This window comes from Melospiza georgiana, chromosome 2 (assembly GCF_028018845.1).
Source record: "Melospiza georgiana isolate bMelGeo1 chromosome 2, bMelGeo1.pri, whole genome shotgun sequence".
Lineage (NCBI taxonomy): Eukaryota > Metazoa > Chordata > Aves > Passeriformes > Passerellidae > Melospiza > Melospiza georgiana.
This window is the reverse complement of record NC_080431.1, coordinates 6,264,613-6,285,480: the sequence shown is the minus strand read 5'-3', so window position 1 is coordinate 6,285,480 and position 20,868 is coordinate 6,264,613. Positions and strand designations below refer to the sequence as shown.

Sequence of the window (20,868 nt, the reverse complement as noted above, 5' to 3'; positions counted from 1 at the left end):
AACAGGTACCATTTCTTCCCTTTCCACTGATGATTGAAGCTAAACACTGGGTGTAAACACTATTTCTGCTCTAAAGGGAGTCTGTGTGCTTGTTTAGCTCAGTGTAATTGTGTAATAATGTTGTCTAGAAGATGCATGTTGGCAGAGATGTCAAGGAACGAGTTAGAAATACCCAATAGTGTCTTTTTTATTTGCCTTGCAGACTAGTTTGGTGTCTGGGGGAGTGAGGGATATGGGGGCTGTGTGTGTATCCATTTTTAGAATTTGTTTGTTTGTTTCTCCAGTAGGATTTCAGACTGTATTGCTGAGGAATACCTTGAGAAATTATTTGTCTGGCATATGTCCTTCAGGCACGTTATAAAATTCACATTGGGGGTCAAAGTACAGTGAAGACTCAAATGCAGCTGCTGTACAATTCAGAAATAAACAGAGTTCACAAATTGTTTCTTTACCATAACACATTTGTCATTGTATGAGTAGTGAGAATAGTTTAGTTCCTAAGTCTTAACTAAGAGGATTACCTGAAGAATCACTCTGACTAGACTTAGACTTTAATTTCCTAAAATGCTGTTTTTTGTGATACTTTTCAAAAGTTTCTCGAAAGTATTTCATCTTGTCATCTTTCCAAATTATCCTTTTCCATTTTCAATTGACTGTATATATTTCTTTTTTACCTCCCTGTATTTTAATTTTTCTTGTTGGCTTTGAAGAAATGTTTTTATTTTTTTGGTCATCTATAATTTTCCACTTAGTGTATTAACTCACCACCTGTCCTAGACTCAGTTTTTAAAAACCTGTGCTACATACAAACTAAAATCCTCAGTCTTTTCTTTTTCATTCCACCAAAGCAGCAGAACTTGCAGAATGTTTTTTTTTTTTTCTCCCTTCATTTATTTCTAGCAGTCACTCAGAAGTTCTTGTTTGGTGCTGCATCTACAGTGGTCCATGGACCATTGTTGATGTGTCTCTTTGCCAGCTGCATGTGCTGACTACATTTTCACTATGAATACACACCCTGCTAAAGATCTTCTCTAATAAATCCTTTTTTTGATGACTCTCTGGCAAAACTGATCTGTCATAAATAACTCTTACCTACAAATAATTTCAGTACAGTGGCAGCATAATGCAAGGAGGAATAGAAATATGTTGAATGCTCAGAGCAAATCAAAATGGGCCTCTTGTCAATATTAAAAGTATAATATGTAGAACAATTATTGCTTTTTTTTAAAACTTTAATTTCTAAGGTTTCTAAACAATGTTTGAAATTATGAATTGGTACTCTTTTGGTTTTTTTTTTCCTCTCTGACAAACATAATGGCTGTTTTATGAGTGTTCGTATTCTGAATGTGCAGGTATAGGCTTGTAGAATCTAGTAGTCATTCACCCATCTCATTGTAATCATTGGCTTGTGTTTCTTTATATAAAAAAGTGGGCACGAAATCTTAAGTCTTGAATTGTGAATTTGATTTGTGAATTTTCAGTTGTGTTTTTCATAACTGTGAGAAAATTGTAGCTGAGCAACTGTAGATGAGTAATTGAGCTGAGTAACTCTATTACTTTATATATTCAGCACACATATATATTTATATTTAAAACTTTAGGACAAGATTAGAACTGTATACAGGAAATGAAATAGTGTTCATTTTTTTTTTGTTTTTTATTATGAGTAATTGATCACTAAGCTGAAATTTCAGATATGCATGTAAAATGGTGTCAGGGCAAAAAGTGCAATAGTAAGGATGAAATTTATCTCTGGATTGTGAATTTCTATAAAAATAATTCCTCATTTACATGTCTCTCCCAATCTACAAAAGTTCTGCTTATTAAGTCTTGCCAAGAAGGCATCAAATTTGATATTGGCTGACAAAATGGTGTGGTGTTATGACTCTTCTGTTTCCAGTATTGAAGTCCTTTTTCAAGGTACATAAAAGGAAAAATATAGTAGTTATCCTTCTTTTTTTGCATGATTATGGGCAGCAGATAATAAATTGCAGTTAAATATTTGAACTTTGGGTATGGCATGCAGTCTTAATTTTTTGGGGTTTTTTTTTTTTCACTTTATTTGTGTTTCATGAACTGTTAGGAAAAAATAGAACAAAACAACAGGAAATCACATTGAAAAATGCAAGAGTTTTGATTTTTTTTTCTGTCTTTTTTTTTTTTTTTTATTTTAATGTTATTTTCCTAATAGCATTTTGACAGAATTGAGAGATTCACCTTATGTTCTCCATTATCTAAACTGGGATATATACTGTAAATAAATAATATAGAATGCAATATCTTTTCCTACCATGTTTATAAGGTTAAATGACAATGTGTGTGTTTGAAAGAGAGTCATTTGACTGTGGTTAGTACTATTTTGGGGTAAGGGGTTATATATTTTGTATTTAGGGGTCTGAAAAAATATATGATTTGCTGATGGATATGAAATTCCATTTCTTCAGTTATAGAAGTACTTAGATTTAGGTCATAGATGTCCATCTGAACCTAAGAAAACCTAATTGTCTGAGCTCTGCACTGTGTTAATTATGATATTTCTTTCATCAATCTTGTCACTGTTCTAAGCTTGTCTCTTAGTATCTGGAAAAGCCTAAATGGATAATATTTGGGGAATACAAAAAATATTTTTCTTTTTAAGGTTTTAATTGTCTGCCCTTTAAGATATGTGCTTGTTTCTACATGCTTCAGGCATTGCCCCAGTGGTCCTTAATACATAGATTAACCTTATTAAAAAAGCATTTCATACAGATTATCTGTATGTTTGTACTATAACACTTACACAGAGATACCAATGCCTATAATTTGAAATAAATAAATAAATAGGGACAGTAACCATGCAAAAACCACCAGCTGCCTTTTGATAATCGTCTTAGAGCTTTCAGTAGATGATTCAGTTGTAAGCAGAGGTAATATAAGGAGAACCCCAGCTGTTTGTCTGCCTGCATTGCTCCTTGCTCTAGATGGGTTTTTTGGGTTGTTTTTTGTTTGTTTGTCTGTTTTTTGCTTTTGTTGTTGTTTTGTTTTGGTTTTTATTGTTTTGGGGTTTTTGTTTTTTTTTCATTTGCTTGGGTTTGGATTTTCTTGTTGGCTTTCTTTGTTTGGTTTTGTTTGTTTGTTTCATGCAGGTTGCATAGGAGCTTATTTTCAGATAGAAGAGACTTTAAACTTTTGTGGTTTACCAGACCTATGGACTGTGACCAGAAAGGAATGTATATGAGCATGGTAGACCCAGGAAATTTCTATTTGTGATAATGTAGGATGGTATATACTTCATCAAAAACCAAACCTATGTGAGATATTAATGTCACAGGTTGCTCTTGGATTGGGTAAAATGGACGAGGCATTATTGGAGATGTTTTGTATGTATTGATCTGCAGATGTGAAGAGACAAAAGCTCACTGCTTACAGCTGCTTGTGCCCAGTCACAGTTACCTGATGGCAGGCAAATACTTTGCTAAGTCTTTCCAAGGAGGATCTTTTCCTTTCTCTTTACTCTGGAAACCTGACAAAAACACAGAAGCGGGACATGTTTGTGTGCACACACATTCTGTATTACTAACAATTTTCATAGCTTTTTTGAGAGGATGGATGAATGAATATTAAAGCTTTTCAAATATTTGGTTTAAGTTTTGAAATAACTGTGAAAGTGATCTGAGAGCAGAACTGGGCACTTGTATCTCTGCCTGATACAACCCAGCTTACAGCCTATTGCAGTGCTTAATTCTACTACTCCAGAGTTGTCTTTATACATACTTCTTAAAGCATTCTGTTACCTTGGTAAAATGAAATATAAAAATTGTATTTTCTCTTCTTCATGAGTTGAATTATTGATTTGCAAGTGAAATTTCTTTGATGTTTTATGTAAACCCAGCTTATGATAAAATTGCTTAGTAGCAACTTGCATTGCTTGTAGGAGTTACACGTCCAGCTGCATTAAAACATGCAAGAAGCTGGCATTTTGGGATGGGCAAATAGTTTTAACTCAATATTTTTAAGAGGGGCCTTTAGGACATGATTATATTAATCTTCTATTTTTACTATCCTGTAATATACTGTGTGATGTGTTTCCAGCTGCTAATGTGAATCAGCTACAGCTGGAATCCTGAACTCTAGTGATGTTTAGATTATAAGATGCTTTGCTGATCTCCATCATGCCAGTCATAATGAGTTTGAGAACAAAATTACTATGTTTATACTCTACTTTTCAGGAAGAAAATGGAGCTGCATGTTTTTCAGTATTTTGTGATTAGTACTGCATAATAAATGTTGTTGCATGTCATAATCTAGTCACAGTTTTAAAACTGAGGAAGGCAATGAAGTGCTATTTGGAAAACTTATCTTGAGGAAGTTTAGATTACTTTTAACCATACAACAGGAATAATAAATCTTCAGGTTTGCAAAGAGTTACATTTAAGAAGTATGCATTCTGTAATTTGCACTCCTGGAAGGTGTGAGAAGGAGGAAGGAATTGTACCAGTCTCCTACATGTAATGGTTAGGTTATATAACAGCAAAACAATTTACTGTTGAGAGAGACAGCTGGGCACTGAAAGAGGTAATCTGGAGAGCTTCTGAAGTCCCCATCACCAAAGGTTTTAACACTATATTAGGCAATCTGTAATGAGGGGTCCAAAGATAAGTCATGATGCTTCAAACCACAGGATGCAGTGGCTGACATCCTCAGAATCCTTCCCATTTGCATTTTTGTCCCCTTTTTCAGTTGTATCTGCAAGACTATTTTATGATTCTGAGGGAAATTACCTGATGTCATTTTGGAACTTGTGTTGTAGATACAATGATGCAGAGAGAGAGCACAGAATAAATAGAATAATGGAAGGTCATGTGTTTGAATTCTATCTAGTTACATATGCATGACAGCACAGTTTTTTAATGGTTGTATACACAAAGAGAGGAAGGCTTATCTAGGAATGTATGGATTCTGGTTATACATGCAAATGCCACCATGTGACTTTTTAGGAATTTCCATGAGAAGATTGTGCAAAACTTATGTATAAAAATTATATTCACTATAAAATGCAAAGTCATAGCAATAAAGGAAAGATCAGAAAATTAGAAGCCAACAAATATAGATCCCATGTTTTTGTGTCATCTGTTGGCCACTCTTTGAGGGGCAATGTCTTCCTGAGCAGCAATGTCTTCCTGAGTGCAGGAGACCCAAATTCCCATCATGAATTTCAGGTGATGGTGGTGGTTTGTTTCTCCTCTAGTGGCTTTTGGGAAATGCTGGTTCTGAAAAGGAGGGTGGGAAGGATTCTGCATTGCAGCACCTGTGGGTATCTTCGTTTGAATGGGTCTCTAGTCTGTGAGAGCCCAATAATTTGCATTATTTTCTGGAGGAAATGATCCTGCTAAGGCCTTCTGTCACACAGAGGAGCTTTTCCAGTCAGAGATTCAGAGCTGGCATTTAGGTGACCTAAATGATCAGTGATAATCCGTCTGTTTATCCAAAGGGAAAAAATGCAGTTGTTGTCATCCTCATCATCATGCTAAAATGAAAAAGAAAATTCTAAATGTCAGTAGTGTAAAAATAAGTAGTTTTTTTGGTGTTTTTTTCTTTTTTTTAAGTAATCTGAATTATATGTTGGATGTTTTGGAGAACTGGGCTGTGTGGTTGTTGTTGTTGTTTCCTCCTACTTTGTGGAGTGGGGAATGTTTATTTATGGTGCTTCTCTGATCATTTTTCATGATCCTAAAAGATTTTAAGGCTGGAGTAAAAATAGAGATGAATAAATGCATCCATGTGACTTGTAATGTGTTAATTTTTTATTGAAGAATAGAGGACCTCTAGAATTGCTGGAACTGTGGGTTATTGAATTTGGGAGAAAATTAAGGCAATGTACTTCATGAATGTGACTTTCATCTCGGTTTTTCTTGAATAGAGTATTTACTCATTATAAAATTGAAATATTTTACTGTTGATGAAATGAGATGAAATGAGAACAAGACTGACCTCAATCCTTTCGCTTTACTTTTTATTTCCCCTTATTTTTTTGAAATAAAAAGGTTAGCTGGATATCTGGGGGAAATGCTTTTTCCCTTTTTTTATTTTATTGAGCTATTGAAGTAATTGGACGGATGTGGTTTTCTCCAAAGACAAAAGACAAAACTCCAAATCGAATAATAAATCACATATAAGAGAAAAATAAAATAAAAGCTATATCAAATCTGTCTAAAAGTGTCTACAAAATTGAACAGTGTGGAGCGGCTGAGTGTGGAGAAAATATTGAACAACTTGTAGCCACCATTTATCAAAGAATGTAATTTAACAATTGTTGGCATACAAAAAGCAAGAAGTCAGAAAGATGTATCACAGAAAATAAAGCACAATATATTATTGATATTTGAGAGCAAGGGTATATTAAGGTTTTTGAAATTTGAATCTAAGTTTTTACATTCAGGCAATGATTTTTTAAAAGATCCTTTTGGCAGCACAGCTACAGCAGGATTATTTTTCTGATTTAAAAATGCCCTAAAAGCATTTGTTCTGTGAAATTTAGCTGTACAGTTTGCCTCCCCTTTCCAGATCTCTCATAGTGGGACTCCCCTGACATTGCTGACCTTGAATTCTTGCTGTTCTGTCATGCCCTCACTCACAGACCTTTCCCTGGTGGCCAGTCCTTTTGTTTTACATATGCTGTGACCACAAGAGCCTTGAAAAATACAATACTGTTTAACCTTGCTAGAGAAAATAGAGGAGATTTATTTCTCAGCCTTACCTAGAAATCTAATAGCTCTGTCATGCCTTTCAACCTGACTTCTGATAATTTGGTCTTTGTTCCTACTGTAGTGGTTTTGGTTTGCTAATTTGAGATTTCTTGGCCAACGCACCAATTATTGTGGTGGGCTCAGTGCTGGCTAAACTCCAGTGCACCCACTAGAATTTATTTATTCATTTCCTGGTGTGAGATAGGACTGGGAGGAAGGCAAAGCAGGCTCAAAACTTTAGAAGAGGATTAAGAACGGTTTATTAGCATTACCTAAAAGAAAGAATAATAAGAATCAGCATAAAACCTTTAGAACACTTCTCCTCCCCTCTACAACCTTTTCTTTCACACTAACAGTGTACAGAACCAATTCAGTAAGATTATCACTTCTAGAATAGTCTTTTTTTGGTTCACTTAAGGAGAGGATTTCCTCTTGTCAGTTTATGGAGACTTCTCCACAAGAAAACAGTTCTCTCATGGTTTCAATTTCCACAAATAACAGCTGCCCAGGTATCTGTAATTGTGAAGTCCCTCCCATCTTTCACAGTTTTCTCACAGCTGTGTTTATGGGCCATGTCAAGTTATGGGGTACAATTTTAAAGATGAGCTGTTCAAGAGCAAACGTTTTTTTTATCTCTGAGATCATCTTCATCTCTGAGAACAGAGATCTTCTCTCCCTGGGGGCAGAAGGGTCTTCATCACTCTTCTCTCTCTCTCTGTTCAAACTTCTCATGAGATCACATCTCCTGCAACATCTGCTTACTTTAGCAAGGAGGCCTTTGCTCATATCTACAATTTGAACACTTCATCACCCCCTACTTTCAATGAGTTACAGGGAAAAGGAATCTGATATATTACCTTCTTCTTGATAGCTTTTCTAGAGGATTTCAGCAAAAGAATAAAGGCATCTCTTTGTCCCTCCTAGCTGCAACTTGACTCTTCCTTCGCTGACCTTGGTGTCTTCATGTTGTTCCTCTCCATGTTCTCACTCTGTCCTTTTCTCTCAACAGAGGGAGGATTGAAGGTCTATAACTGTTTCTCTGCATTGAGAGAGTTAATATCCTGCCTGCAGATTGTTGTGTCTGAGATGGGAGCAGGGCCAGCCTTGTTAACCTGCTCTCAGGCAGGAAGGAAAAGAGAGCTTCCTAGGGTTTTTTCATCTTTTACATAGAGGCATGTCCAGCTTTCTCAGTGGTTTAACAGATTGTCAATTCTCAAAGCTGATTTCTAATTGGTTTTTTGTCAGATGCAGAGGAAACTGAGATTAGCTTCTCTTAGAAAGTCACTTCCGTGAATGGCTCCAATGCAAAACCAGCACACCTGCTTTGTCTTTATTTCTTCCCTAGTCTTCCAAAATTTTGCTTAAGTTCTAAAAAGGTGACAGGTCACAGTTTTCTGTAATATGCCTTCCTGTCCAGAATAATTTTCCCAAGAAAGACAAGACAGGGTCACTAAAGAAAAGTGCCCTTAAAAATGTTCTTTTTTTTTTTTTTTACAGATATCCCTGAACACAGGGAAATATCAGAGGGCATTCCTTTTTATCCATTTATTGATTGGCTTTTTAATTTAGACCAAGAAGGTATGCCAGACATATAGAGCAGATTTTAGGTTATGTTATGCCCAAAAATAATTACTGGCCAGTCTTAAACAAATTTGATTTATGTTACAGAAGTCTCAAATCAGTGTCCTGAGATAGCAATATATACTACTTTAAGGTGAGGTAGACTCACTGCCTTGAAGAGTTTTATTTTTTGTCAGGAAGCAAGGAAGTCTAGGTGGGTAAAAAGAGAATGTGTTATGTGAAATGTGGGTAAATCATCTGACTTGCTTAAGATTTAAAGCAAAAGTGGATTCTTTGACTGTTATGTTGTTTTTTGAAACCTACAGTCTTTTGTCACTGACATGGGGCATAAAAGCTGAGTTTTCCCATATCTGATGCTCCAGCCAAAATCTCAGCTTCTCAACTTCCCTCTGCTAAATTTCAGTCTTGATGATGCACTTTCAAAACATTTGTCTATGCTTGTCTTCTATGGCTTTTCATGTAATAATAAGGGATGGGTAAAATTTTTCAAACATAATGTATATAGGTTGAAAATTGTCTTCCTTTTACAGTGTGACAAGGTGAGTAAAAAGGGAAGAGAGAAAAGTTCTTTCAACTTTGAAAAAAAGAAAAACTTACCTCAATGATAGCAATGAAAGGGAATTTTCCTTCATGCTAAGTATCAGAAAGATGGAATCAGCTGTAGCTAGTTGCCTTCTGTGGGCAGAATTATATTTTGTAAGACCATTTTCATCTAATTTGGCTGTTGTGTAGTTTGAACTTTATGAATTGACTTATAATTGGACCATGCTGTCAATGGGAAAATTTACAAGTATTGAACATGACATTTTTGAGAAGGTTACTGTCATCTGGTCCTCTATTAGTGGGTTTGCAGAGAGTTATAATTGGCCTAACAAGCCTAGTAACCTGTCCTACTTCCAATTATAATGTACAATCTCATTTAGTACTTTTCTTTATTTACTGATAGGTAATAATTCTCTGTCCAGTGCACATGCTCCAAAATAAAGTTGTCTCATCATGGAATGTGTGGGTTCTTTTAATATACATGCATATGTGTGTCCATACACATAAATTATATCACTTACATAAGCATATAACTGTGTGTGTATATATATTCTGAGGAGTTTAAGTACATATATATTTTTAATATATGTGTTTATATATACAAAAACATATTTTTTTATTCTGTTTAATTAAGTACAAATTCTCCTGTGTCTTTTAAATTTCTGGTGGGGACAGGGATATAGTGTTTTCTCCAGACCTTTGTTAAGTTTATGTGATTATTCTGGCTAGAAGTGATAATACATTCATGTAGATGTAATTCTTGGGACTGGAAAAAAAAGGGGGAAGTGTAATAAAATGAACAGGTTGATGAACTCAGTGCATTCATTATCAACTTAGATTTGCATGAAGGAGAAACTGCTCAATTCTTATAAAATTAGAATGGTATCATTAATTTTGTTTACTACACAAGCAATTTTTAGCATGTGTAAGATTTACGGGCAGTTTGCAGGTGAATATGTCTTATTAAACAGCCCTATGGAAAGAGTTCTGCAGAAGCATCTGTGCTCATTGTACCTCCCCAAAGCAGAATTTTTTGTGTTGTTTTCACTGCAAGGAGAATGTTGAAAAGTTACAATGGTGAACTTGGAAATAAAGGAGGGATCAGTGAAAAAATCTAAAACAAGAAAGGTAGCTAGGGAACTGATATTTTGATGCATTCATAAAATTAAAAATTTCAGCTTTTCAACAATGTCTTCATATATAGCAACTTGGTCTTCACTGCTATGCACTACTTGCTCATTTTAATAAAGACTGACTGGTTAGACACCAGACTAAAAACAAGAAGCAAATCAAGCAGACAAGCCTTTTAGATATAACCAAGAGAAGCAAAGCCACCAGAAAAGGGTTTAAAGGGTTTAGTCTTTCTCCTTTTCTTTCATGTCTTTTGGTCTCAGGCATAGCTGTCTTTGCATTGTTAATGTAGTTCTGCCCTAAAGAAGGGCCAGCAGAAGAAGAATTACATATTTTGGGGTTTTTTTCATGGTGATGCTCTTGAATTAATGCCTTTTCAGAGTGTGCTTGAGAACTTAAAGAGGTTTGGATGGCATCTTTTGGACTAATTTAATTCATTAACAGAGTGATTCTATTCTAACTTTGAACTCTGAGTAATATTTTATTTTAACAACTTTCTTCTTGAGCCTCAGAAAACATGGTTCTGTTTATTTTGGTGATAGTGTGGTCGTTAGTGAAACATTTTAAGCTACAATGTTTGTTTTTGTTACCCTGCTGGGCAAGAAATACTACCAGCATGAAACTGTGTGGATTCAGGATACTCAAGGAAGGCTGTAATGTCTGTCCCTACTTTCTGTGAGTTTGAACATTGGCTACTGTTGGTTCAAATATTGTCGTTCTTTTTGGTTTGCATGTTCCATTAGGGTGCAAGAACAATCTGAAGTTAGAGGTTTCAATGAAGAAAAATAGTGATCGTGTAGCAGATTGTAAATCATTGGAGTATCTGCAGATTAACTGTTGCTTATTTGCATTACCTTCACAGAAAAATTATGTTTTAAGAAATATGAGCAAGGGGATGACATAAGATTTAGGTTTGAAGAATGTACTTTTGGCAAGCCAAATGGTGCTTTAAGTTTTAGAATTCACTAATGTGTGTGCATGTGTTCTCACCTACTTGTAACTAATGATCCGTGATTTTTCTGCAATCCTCACTGTGCTTTTTTTGAATGTGTATTTTAGTGTATTTTCCAACTTCTCAATGCAGGGTTTCTGACAGAATCATAGATCTGAACTCTCTCAGAGCACAGCAGTGTCTCTAATAAATAGGTCAAATAATCTTAGAAATGGTGTTTGTTAGCCTTGAATCGATAGTGATGAAGTTTCTCTGTGTTCTTGCTTGCTCAAACTTCTGTCTAATCTATCTTTGTTCTCTTCTTCTTGTGCAATCTTTTCCTTGCTTCCAGTGGCTGCTACAAAGAACAGAGCTAGAGGTGAGTTTCTGCCTGCACCCTTCAATTTGCATTGCATGGCTCTGCAGCCCACGCATTTTCTCCCAAGGTTGTTTCTGCTCCTCCAAACAAAGAAAAATGTCTTTAGGTCCTATGGTATGCCAGATTAGTTCTTTACAATTTTGAATTTACACCTAAATGCATTGTTTATCAATCAGCACTGCTCATGCTGTATTTTGTTAATTGCTTTAATTTGGGAAGTTTTCAGGAAAAAGATAAAACTAAGTGCATTTAGTTAGATTTCTGACTTTCATTATAGTAATGTAGGGATATTGATGGCATTTTAATCGAAATGAAGATATTGCATAAAAATGCTCATAAATATGTAAATTTAATTTATATTTTTTATCTCTAGCCATAGTCATACATATCTGAACAGAGAACAATGAACTCCTAAGTGTCTCCTAAGCATTTTCTGTCTTTTCACACTAGTATAAATGATCATCACCGTTCCTGATAGCATACCAATATATAGAAAGGCATACTATGATATCTGCAGAGATTTATGGCTTCAGAGCAGCAAGGTGATTGCCACAAATCAGTGTGACAAAGAAGGAAACCTTTCAGAACTAATCATGTAAGGTCAGCAGTGCTGTAAACCATTTCCTGAATTTCAACGAAGCAGTGATGTAGCAAATGTAACCTGAGGGCTGTATTCTGACTTACAGATACACATAAATCAGTGCATTCATGTTTATATATACAGATGCATGTGCATTTATATGTATGAACATATATTTGCATAGAAAATCATGAGAATATGTATTTTACTATCATTTTTATATTATTTCTGATAAATAAATTTGAGTTGTCTGATAATTAAACACCAGATTTTAAGGCAACAATCTCTGCTAGTTTAAATGTATTTTGGAAGTCAAGATTCACAAGGTTTGCAAAATTCAATTCCATACATTGCTTAGCTTGAGGTCGTAGAACAATAATAATAATCAAAGAAAATACAGTTGAGTGTGTTTATGCATTAGAATAATTAAACCAATAATTAAAATACAGCTAAGGTTTGTATTTTTGTTTTAAACCCTTGCATGGCTTTTTGTAAGTTCTTTTTCTCAGAAACTTTGCATGCATTGGGTGACATGAATGAGGGGAGTGAACAAAATGAAATTCATCTATTTGCCTATGCATGCTTTAAAATTTGCTTTACTCCTTTCTGTACTGTTATGTATTCAGCTGTGGTGCTGTGTAACAGTGGTCAAGACTTTGAGAACTTCATAATTAACGAAAAAAAGCCCAAACCAAGGCAACATCCACAGAAGGGACTTTTCAGCACAAATGAACACAATCTCATCAGTATTCAGTGATTAGCTACTTCCATATATTGCCCTTAAAACAGAAATTGCCCTGGAGGCACAGGAATTGTAGGATGAGTCAGAATTACTCACGGGTACCACTCATCTGTGAGCATTAACACACCCTTATTTCAGAAGTGCACATGCATAGTGAATGCACAGCTGAAGCTCTGTATCCTGAAAGAGGTTTGACACTGTGATCTGGTTATCTTTGGCGATCTCTTGCTCAGCTGCACAGTGTCTTCAAGTCCTCAGCTTTTCCTTTGGAGCTGAACAGCCCTGTGATGAAAGCACCCAATATCCACAAGGAATTCAGCTCCGTCTTTTACCAAAAGCATAGGATCTGTTTTATGATCTCCTGTGGTGGAAGACATGAAGTAGATGATGCCTTACTGCTTTCCTCATTACTCTGTCTAAGCAGTAAAGAAAGGTCTGTTCGTCCTTTTCAAGTCTAACACTTAACTGGAAAACAGTTCTCTAATACACCACTGGAAACATCAATTCACAACTGAGAGAATTCTCAGGAGGAGTTTCTCTTTTGGCACTTATAATATGAAATCCAGCAGTCCTTTATGTCTTTGCTCTCATGTGTGGGTCTTCATCTTTCCTTTCTGAAAGTCTGGAATTTGTGCTGCCATTTTCAGCAAGGCACAGTTGACCTCATGCATACCCTAAGATCTGAGTTCCAGAGCCCATTATTAAATGATATTCTGTGGGATCACCTGTCTTTTGTTTGTGCATTGTTAGCATGGCAAAACTCCTGCTGGTCTCCACTTCCCTCCCCCTCCTTGTGGCATTGTCTGTAAGCTGAACAACAGAGCCTTTGCTCTCAAACATTGAATTCAATGCTATTTCCTGAAGTATTTTCTCAGTCTTTGTCAAAGACTGCTTGTATTAAGTGCTGTAAAGCAGCTGTTGAACTCTCTACTTTAGCCTTGCCTTGAGGCACTTAGAATCAATCTAGGTTGGAAGGTCATCTGGTCTGCAGGTTGTTTGGACTGAGCTACCCTGTAAGTGAAACCCACTTAAATCTGTTTGCGCACAGCCTTCCAGTCAAATTGAAGTATCTCAAGGATTTCACAGCTCCAGGATAGATTTTGCACTATGATTGCTTGATTTTACAATGGTTTTCTCGCTTAGACTTTTGGTGACCTAGAAGTTTGGGCGGTTTTTTTGGGTTTTTTGGGGTTTTTTTTTTGTGGTAAATACTTGGATTTTGCACAGGCCATATCTTCTTAAAGTACTGGAATGGTGTGCCCAGGGAGATGGTGGAGTCACCATCCCTGGATGTGTTTTAAAAAAGACTGGATGTGGCACTTGGTGCCATGGCTTAGTTGAAGTGTCAGGGAACAGGTTGGACTCAATGACCTTGAAGGTCTCTTCCAACCTTATGATTTTGTAATGCGTTTCGACTTCTGGGCAGATGCTGCCATAGGATGCATATGGGCAGAATACTTGGAACATTTCGAGGAAATCTAGTTCAGAAGGGTTTGGAAGGGTGAGGAGGGGGCAAAATGAAACATGAGAAAGGATTTATGGCACTTAATTTGGTGAAGCAGAAACTGCAAATGCCACCTGAAAATCTCAGGCTATCAGAGGTTTCTTCAGTGCATGAATATTTTGAGGACTATTTCTTAATGCACCAGATGAGAATTGTTTAACTTGATCTCTATAAATGAACATTTCCTCTAGCAGAGCAGCTGTTTGAAGACTGCCTTGACCTTTTAAGGAGCGTTATTGGGACAATTTTGGGTCAATATTCTTGCAGATCTTTTCTGGCAGCCGTTAACAATGGTTTCCATCCTGGACGGTCTTACCAGATCTGCTAATGATCTGTGAATTTTCAGCCAGCAAGTGGAAGAGAGGGCCAAATGTCTTCATTCAAATGCAATTAGTTGAGAAATGGAGTTCTGTGCTCCTCATTTTCACTTCTTTGATAGACTTGGTTGCTGGCCAATGAGCATGACCCAGGATGAGGACAAGGACTTAGATCTGTTTTACAGACTCTCTATGTCCAATTCCCATCGATTTAACCCAGGCCTCATAAGGCCTGTACTGCCCAATCGTCCATCCCATCTTCTAAACAGAGAACATAGAGCAAATATATAGCAAATCCCATTCCCTGTTCCTAACCTGAAATGGGATTTTTGACTGTTTTCATCAAGAATAATGTTTGCTTGTACATAATCTGTGGCGTGTCTCTTATTTTGTTGTTCTCCACAAGACTATTGATCTGTCTGTACAATGCCCTCATGTCGAACTGCTCTCCACACCACTGGTGTGCCATCTTGTTGCTGTTCGTGATGATCTTCTTGCTTGTGAATTCCTCAAAGGCAGGAATTCCATTTACAGGGACCTTATGTGGATAGCAGTCAGTCAGCTGGAGCAGCTCACAGAACAGGAGCCAGCCATGGCAGTCATCCATGACTGCTGTGTCTTTGTCTTCCCCGTCACGGCCTTCCCGCCATTTTCCCGCCATTCTCCTTGGGCCTTGTGGGACTGTGACCGCCTTGGGAGGCGGCCCAACGGCTCTTGCCTCATCCTGGTGAGCCAATCAGCACATAGGCTTCAGTTTCAAAATTGCGGTTGCTGGCCAATCAGGAGTCTCAGATCTCTGAGGCCAGGCGCCCACTTGACGTTGGCCTCAGGGAACTCTCGCGCGATTTCCGCCATTTTAGTTCCAGCCTTCATGGCAGCAACTGCTCCTGTGAGGGTGCTCTGGTGCCCTCAGCCCACAGAGACCCCCACCTGGCAAAACACGTCACGTTCTTTGCTGCAATTCTGCTTGTTGTCTTCATGGGACCCACAGGCAATTTCCAGGTGAGCTTGAAAACACTTTTTCAGTGCTATCAGTCTTTCTTTCTTCTTCAGGTGCATGTAGCCTCAAGGCTATGATGCCTCACAGCCTCATTTCAGGCTGCGCAGAAGTGTGCTCTGAGGGCTTCAAGACTCTTCACGGCCTGGTAGATTGCTTTGGTTGGCTTATTTAGAGTAAAAACCCACTTACATGAGGGATGGGGGGTGGCATGGGACACCTTTGGCGTCGGGGCACCAATGGCTTCACAATTGGAGGACATGAGGCCTTTGGATTTCGGCATTAGGCCTCTGTCCCAAAGTGTGCCATGTCCCAAAGTGGACATTGAGCAGCACTGCAGCAGAGAAGGTGACGTGTTTTGCTAGAGTTTAACAACAGTGGTATCTGTTAAGTGTTCTTGTCAGGTCTGTCCCAAACCTCCTGAAGTTAGGCAATTGGCTTTTAACCCTTCAAAGTATAAATCAGTGTTTCTGATAATTTTGGTTGTGGGGTTTGTTGTTGTGTTTTTTGGTTTTTTCCTTTGATGGCACTTTTCATTGTTGTTGACGATGACTATGGCAACTTTTTATAAAGAAAAAAAATTAAAAGGACAATTTTTCTTGCGAGAGGGGAAAGCAAACCCTCCAGAAAGATCTCTTATCACCTTGTTTAGAAGTACATTTCTTTATCTTCCTAAATCTCCTCTGCCCACAGATTAGAAATGATGACATTTCCCAGGAAGATTCCTAAGTCCCCAAGAAGAGCTTTCTTGCAGAGGGAAGTTGTGACTGCTTTCATTTTGCAGGATTCATACCATCCAATCTTTATAAAAACCTGGATTGGTAGCTATTTCTGACATGCTTCTTTCTCCCATTTTAGCTGTGTATGAAGCTCTATTTTTAACTTTTTTCTCAGGGGCAATCCCATTCATATCATAGTGCCACTGCTTCTCATAGCAAAGTTCTGTTGTAGTACCCACACAATGCTATATTCTTTCTCAAAAACTGGCATGAAATCTGTATTTCTGATGGTTTTAGGGGGGGTCCTTTCATTGGGAGATACCGTCAAACTTATTTTTCTATTTTAGTATTACAGTTTTAAGTACTGTAAGTACCTTGAAATCTATCTCACTTGCCTCACAAGTTGGGTATAACAGGACTGTTTTTTGTAGCCTGGTGGGATATCCAGGGGGATTTTTGAGTTGTGACTCTTTCTTGACTTGTATTGCATCTGTATCCTAAAGAACCTCTCTCTATTTTTGAGAACCATGGGAAAACATTTTTGTTCTTTCAGTCATTTCTTCTACAAATTAACAAGTATATTGTTTCTGCCTTACTTTTAAAAGAAGAGACTGATTCTCTTTCAGAAACATAAGATTAAATTTAGCTTTAACAATGCTACTTAAGGCTTACATCTCAGTCTGTAATATAGATCATCCTAGCAGTTGATGCACTGTCTGAAAGCATCTTATCCAGGAGGCAAAGATCACTCTGGACTTTATTCACTTGATTTGCTTTGTTTGTTCTCATTATGTCAATGAAATTGGTATCAGCTTATTTGAAGCTTAAGTCAGGAGGGATGGTGTGAGGAGTGTTGAACCAACACACTCTGTTACTGCCCGGATAGTTGTGCAATTCCTCATGTTGTCTTTTAGTTAAGAATCAATTCTTTTTCACTGGAGTTCACCAGATCATCATTGGTCATGTGCTACCCAGCCATTTTTGATTTTTCTTACATCATATGATAAAGTTTATTGTGTATATTCTACATAAGTATATTTGTAAATATGTAGGTAAAGAAGAGGTTTCATTCATACCAGAGTTTTGACTGAAAACCATGCAAAGCAGGAGAAATTGTGTTGGCCAGAACTGGTCAACACAATTGCAAGACCTACAGGGTCTAAACCTACCAGTTTGTCTAAACCTACCAGTTTAAGTCCTCTCTTTAGGACATGCAATTAGCTAATTAGCCAAGCATATTTCTCATGCAGACAATTATCATAGAATTAAGTCAGTAACACAGCAGCTCTCCATGTAAGGAGCAGAATGAAATAAATGTACACAGAGAGACCCAAAAAATACTATTTTTCTTGTTTGTATTATCTTCACAAAGTTCTCAGCTATTCAGTTATTGACATTAGTTAGGAATTAGCTTTCCTGGTGCTCTTTTTCCCCCTTTTTTTCTTTTTTTTTTCTTTTTTTTTGGTTGAGGAATAGCTAACTCAGTGCATTATCTGCAAAAATGACACTCTGCAACATATGATGGCAAAAGTTGCCGACAAGTGGAAGTGTATAGATGTTGAAAGTGTGAATCCAATCTAGAGCCTGGGGAAACTCCATAAATCAGTAGTTTGGAAGTGCATTTATTTATGGTTATAAGCTTTCACCCCTGAGACAAGTAGAAATAAAAACCTGTCATATTCCACCCTTACTACAAGGTCATTACAAAAAGCTTGCCAAGACTGTTGTAGTAGCATAGCGGGATTTGAAACCTGATTGAAATTTTTCAGATATTCCAGTGCTATTGAAGTAGAGGAGCTCTGCTTTGTAAAATCTTGTGATGTTTTTATTCAAAGTACAGTTTTGACTTCTAAAGGTAGAATTTTCATATGTCACTTAAAGGTATTAAAAGCACCTTTAGTATTTGTAAGTGATTGTACTTTCAGAGAGAATAACAAAGGCAATGTAGCCTTTATAACCATTCCTTTACTGTCTCTTTGGTATTTCCTCCCCTGTAGTTTAGTCACTGCTTCCAGCTTACAAAGGCTGTGCTTTCCTCCAAGGAGTAAATTCTGTCCACTGGTTAAACTTGTGAGGCTGAAAGATAGGGATTTCAGTTCTCCTCCATGATTTCTTATGGAAGTTAAGGGTCAGAGTTTTCTCATATTCAGCATTTCTGATGAGGAAGAAAGTGGTGATGTAGAACCAAAATTCATGCTTGTCTTTGAAGACAGTCCACAGAGAAACAAAAAGCCAGAAAAGTTTGGAAGTGAAAAAGTTTTTAAAATGGCCATGTAAAGAGTGCAGAGGGACTGTGAAGGTTTAAATTTAAAATTGTGTTGGGTCTTGTTGAATGTTTTTTTTTTAATATTCTCTTGAATGCAAAATTCACATTAGATCAAGACACTAGATGATTTCATGGTTCAGCTTTCCATTAGATAATGTAAGACATTATAATTATGTCTCAAAAAATCACGTGAATTTACTTATTATATCATATATATTTGTCCTAGAATTTGGGAGAGAAACCAGTTGCCTGAGTTCTGGAGGGCTTTTAGAGAAATCACAAAATACCTTCCTGTCCTTTTCTCTTCCCTCCAAACTCCAGCAGTGATCCTCAGGGGGAAAAGCTGGAATCATAATGATGATAATAGTTCTAACAAAGTTGCTGACTGCTCTTTACTCTTTGTAATTATACTATGGAAATACTTGGCCCTGACATCTGTAAGATCTTTCCAATGTTGAGAGAGCTGACATTTCCACATGATGTCATGTGTATGCAGTCAAAATCCTCACCATTGTAGTTTCTGTCAGAATTATTTTGCCATTCAAGTTCCCAAGTCCTGCTACATAATAAGGAGACCAAAAAAATATGAATCAGTTTTTAATTTTTTACATGGAGCAGCTCTGGAAGCAGCAGTTTGATGAGCCTATGTGTCCTCTTTACTGCTTTTAATGCATTTTATTCTGTTTTCCAGAACAGATGCAAAAACCCAGTATTAACAGTTGTGATCATATATCATTCACTAAAGTTGCAGGTTTTTATGGACTAGAACTGCTCTAACAGCACAGAAATAGCACAGGAAGGTACAATCCCCCCCTGAAGTGAGATTTGTAGGGGCAGGATATTACTGTCAACATGTCCTTTTTATTTGAGAGGCATCTACACTGAGCCAATGTGTCAGTCATTTATTGACTAAATGTTTTTTTTTTTAGTCAGTGCAGAAGAATTTGGGATGGAATAAGGACAATGTCTGTTTTCATGCTTGTGAAGTGCCACACAGCTGTGGGAGAGGGACTCTAGGAGGATGCTCCATTCTGAGGTGGACCTGTAACCATTGACTAGAGCATTTTGTCAGTTCTTATTCCCCAGGTTTCACATAGGCCACTCTTCCCTCCACAATGGTTAATACAAATTCTGATTGCCTTTTTTATTTTTTCAGTTTGTCTGTGCTCATTTGGGTGTTAAGCTTGTGGGACTGTCAAAAGCAGTGTATTAGGAGAGCTTGCCATAGTTGAATAGAGCTCTGCTGGAAATGTGGTTGCTTTATTTGCTATTTGAATGGATGTGCTGCTGTAAATCTGGTCATGGTTTTGAGCATTGAGCCCTTATGACTCTCTGCAAAGAATTTCCAAAGGCAGCACATTGCATTTCAGACACATATTGCTGTGTGCTGGCTCAGTTAAGTAATTTGTCAGATTCCAGTCAGACAAAACACTTTGCTTCAGAGTCTAGGCTGTTGATTTAGGCACAATCAAAAGGATGTAGTGGGTTCCCAAGATGCTTTCATCATATTTACTACGTCCTGTGGAATTGTTGGGCATCAGTGCCTAATATCTGGCAGTTGGTTGGAGCTGCTGCTCTGAGGCAGGTTGTCAACTTCTTTGGCCTAAATATCTAATTTTCTCAACTTCTCTTAAAGTTTGAGATTTTTGTTTTTTTTCAAAATTTCACAGAGGGAAAAGGGATAATAATAATTACATCAGGTAATAATTCTGAAATACAGGAGAAAAGATAACAGTTGGTGTACAGGTTAAACCCATGATTTTTATTTTTCTGAAGATATAGACACTTTTTAAAATACAGACTTTTCTTTCAGGCTTGGTTTTGTTCCATGTGCTTTTATAACAAAAAGAAGTGAAAAAAGCACTTTAAGCATAAGGAATTTTTTCCTCAAATTGTCTTTTGAAAACCAGAGGACTTATAATGATTCTCCACATTAGGTCAGATCTCAAGATTTGTTCCTTAGATCTCTGTATGGGATCAGATCTTCAGAGAATTTGTTTTACCTTAGTGGTCAGTGAAACACACGGTGTTTAAATGGCTGAGGATTCACCACCACTGCTGCCATTTGTGGTTTATGTTAATTCTGTCTTGGTTTCTCAGATGAAGCATAAAGGCCTCAATCAGCTAAGGCTTTTTCATGTGTGCTGCTGTGGTTTCACAGGGATCTCTAGCTCTTTGTAAGTAAGCATTATGCTCAGCATTCCCTGGGATTCTTTCAATGGCTCATAACTTCAAGGTCCTCCTCACATTTTAATTATGGGCTGCAGGTAAAGGAAAGGTACTGGAGAGCACTTGAGCAGTGTCCTTTGGAGGGATTTTTGCTCCTGTGCTGTTCATATGCTACTATTTTAAAAAAGCTGTGATTAGAGATGGTTGTGGGCTGATTTATTCTGGCCTGTTGACCACAAGGTCTGAAGGATTATTAGAGATAAAGGAGAGAAAAATACTCAGTG

General features: G+C 37.1%; 1 protein-coding gene across 3 annotated transcripts in view; it reads left to right on the top strand.

Annotated features, from left to right (window-relative positions):
* CADM2 (cell adhesion molecule 2) overlaps positions 1-20,868 on the top strand; it is a 571,830-nt gene that overhangs the window by 358,602 nt on the left and 192,360 nt on the right. For 2 of the 3 annotated variants that reach the window (XM_058019107.1, XM_058019105.1), the window contains exon 2: positions 11,264-11,290. The exons of the other annotated variant lie outside the window; for it this stretch is intronic. In XM_058019107.1, the coding sequence (XP_057875090.1) occupies positions 11,264-11,290 (27 nt within the window). The remainder of the gene's footprint in view (positions 1-11,263; positions 11,291-20,868) is intronic. 3 annotated transcript variants of the gene reach the window in all.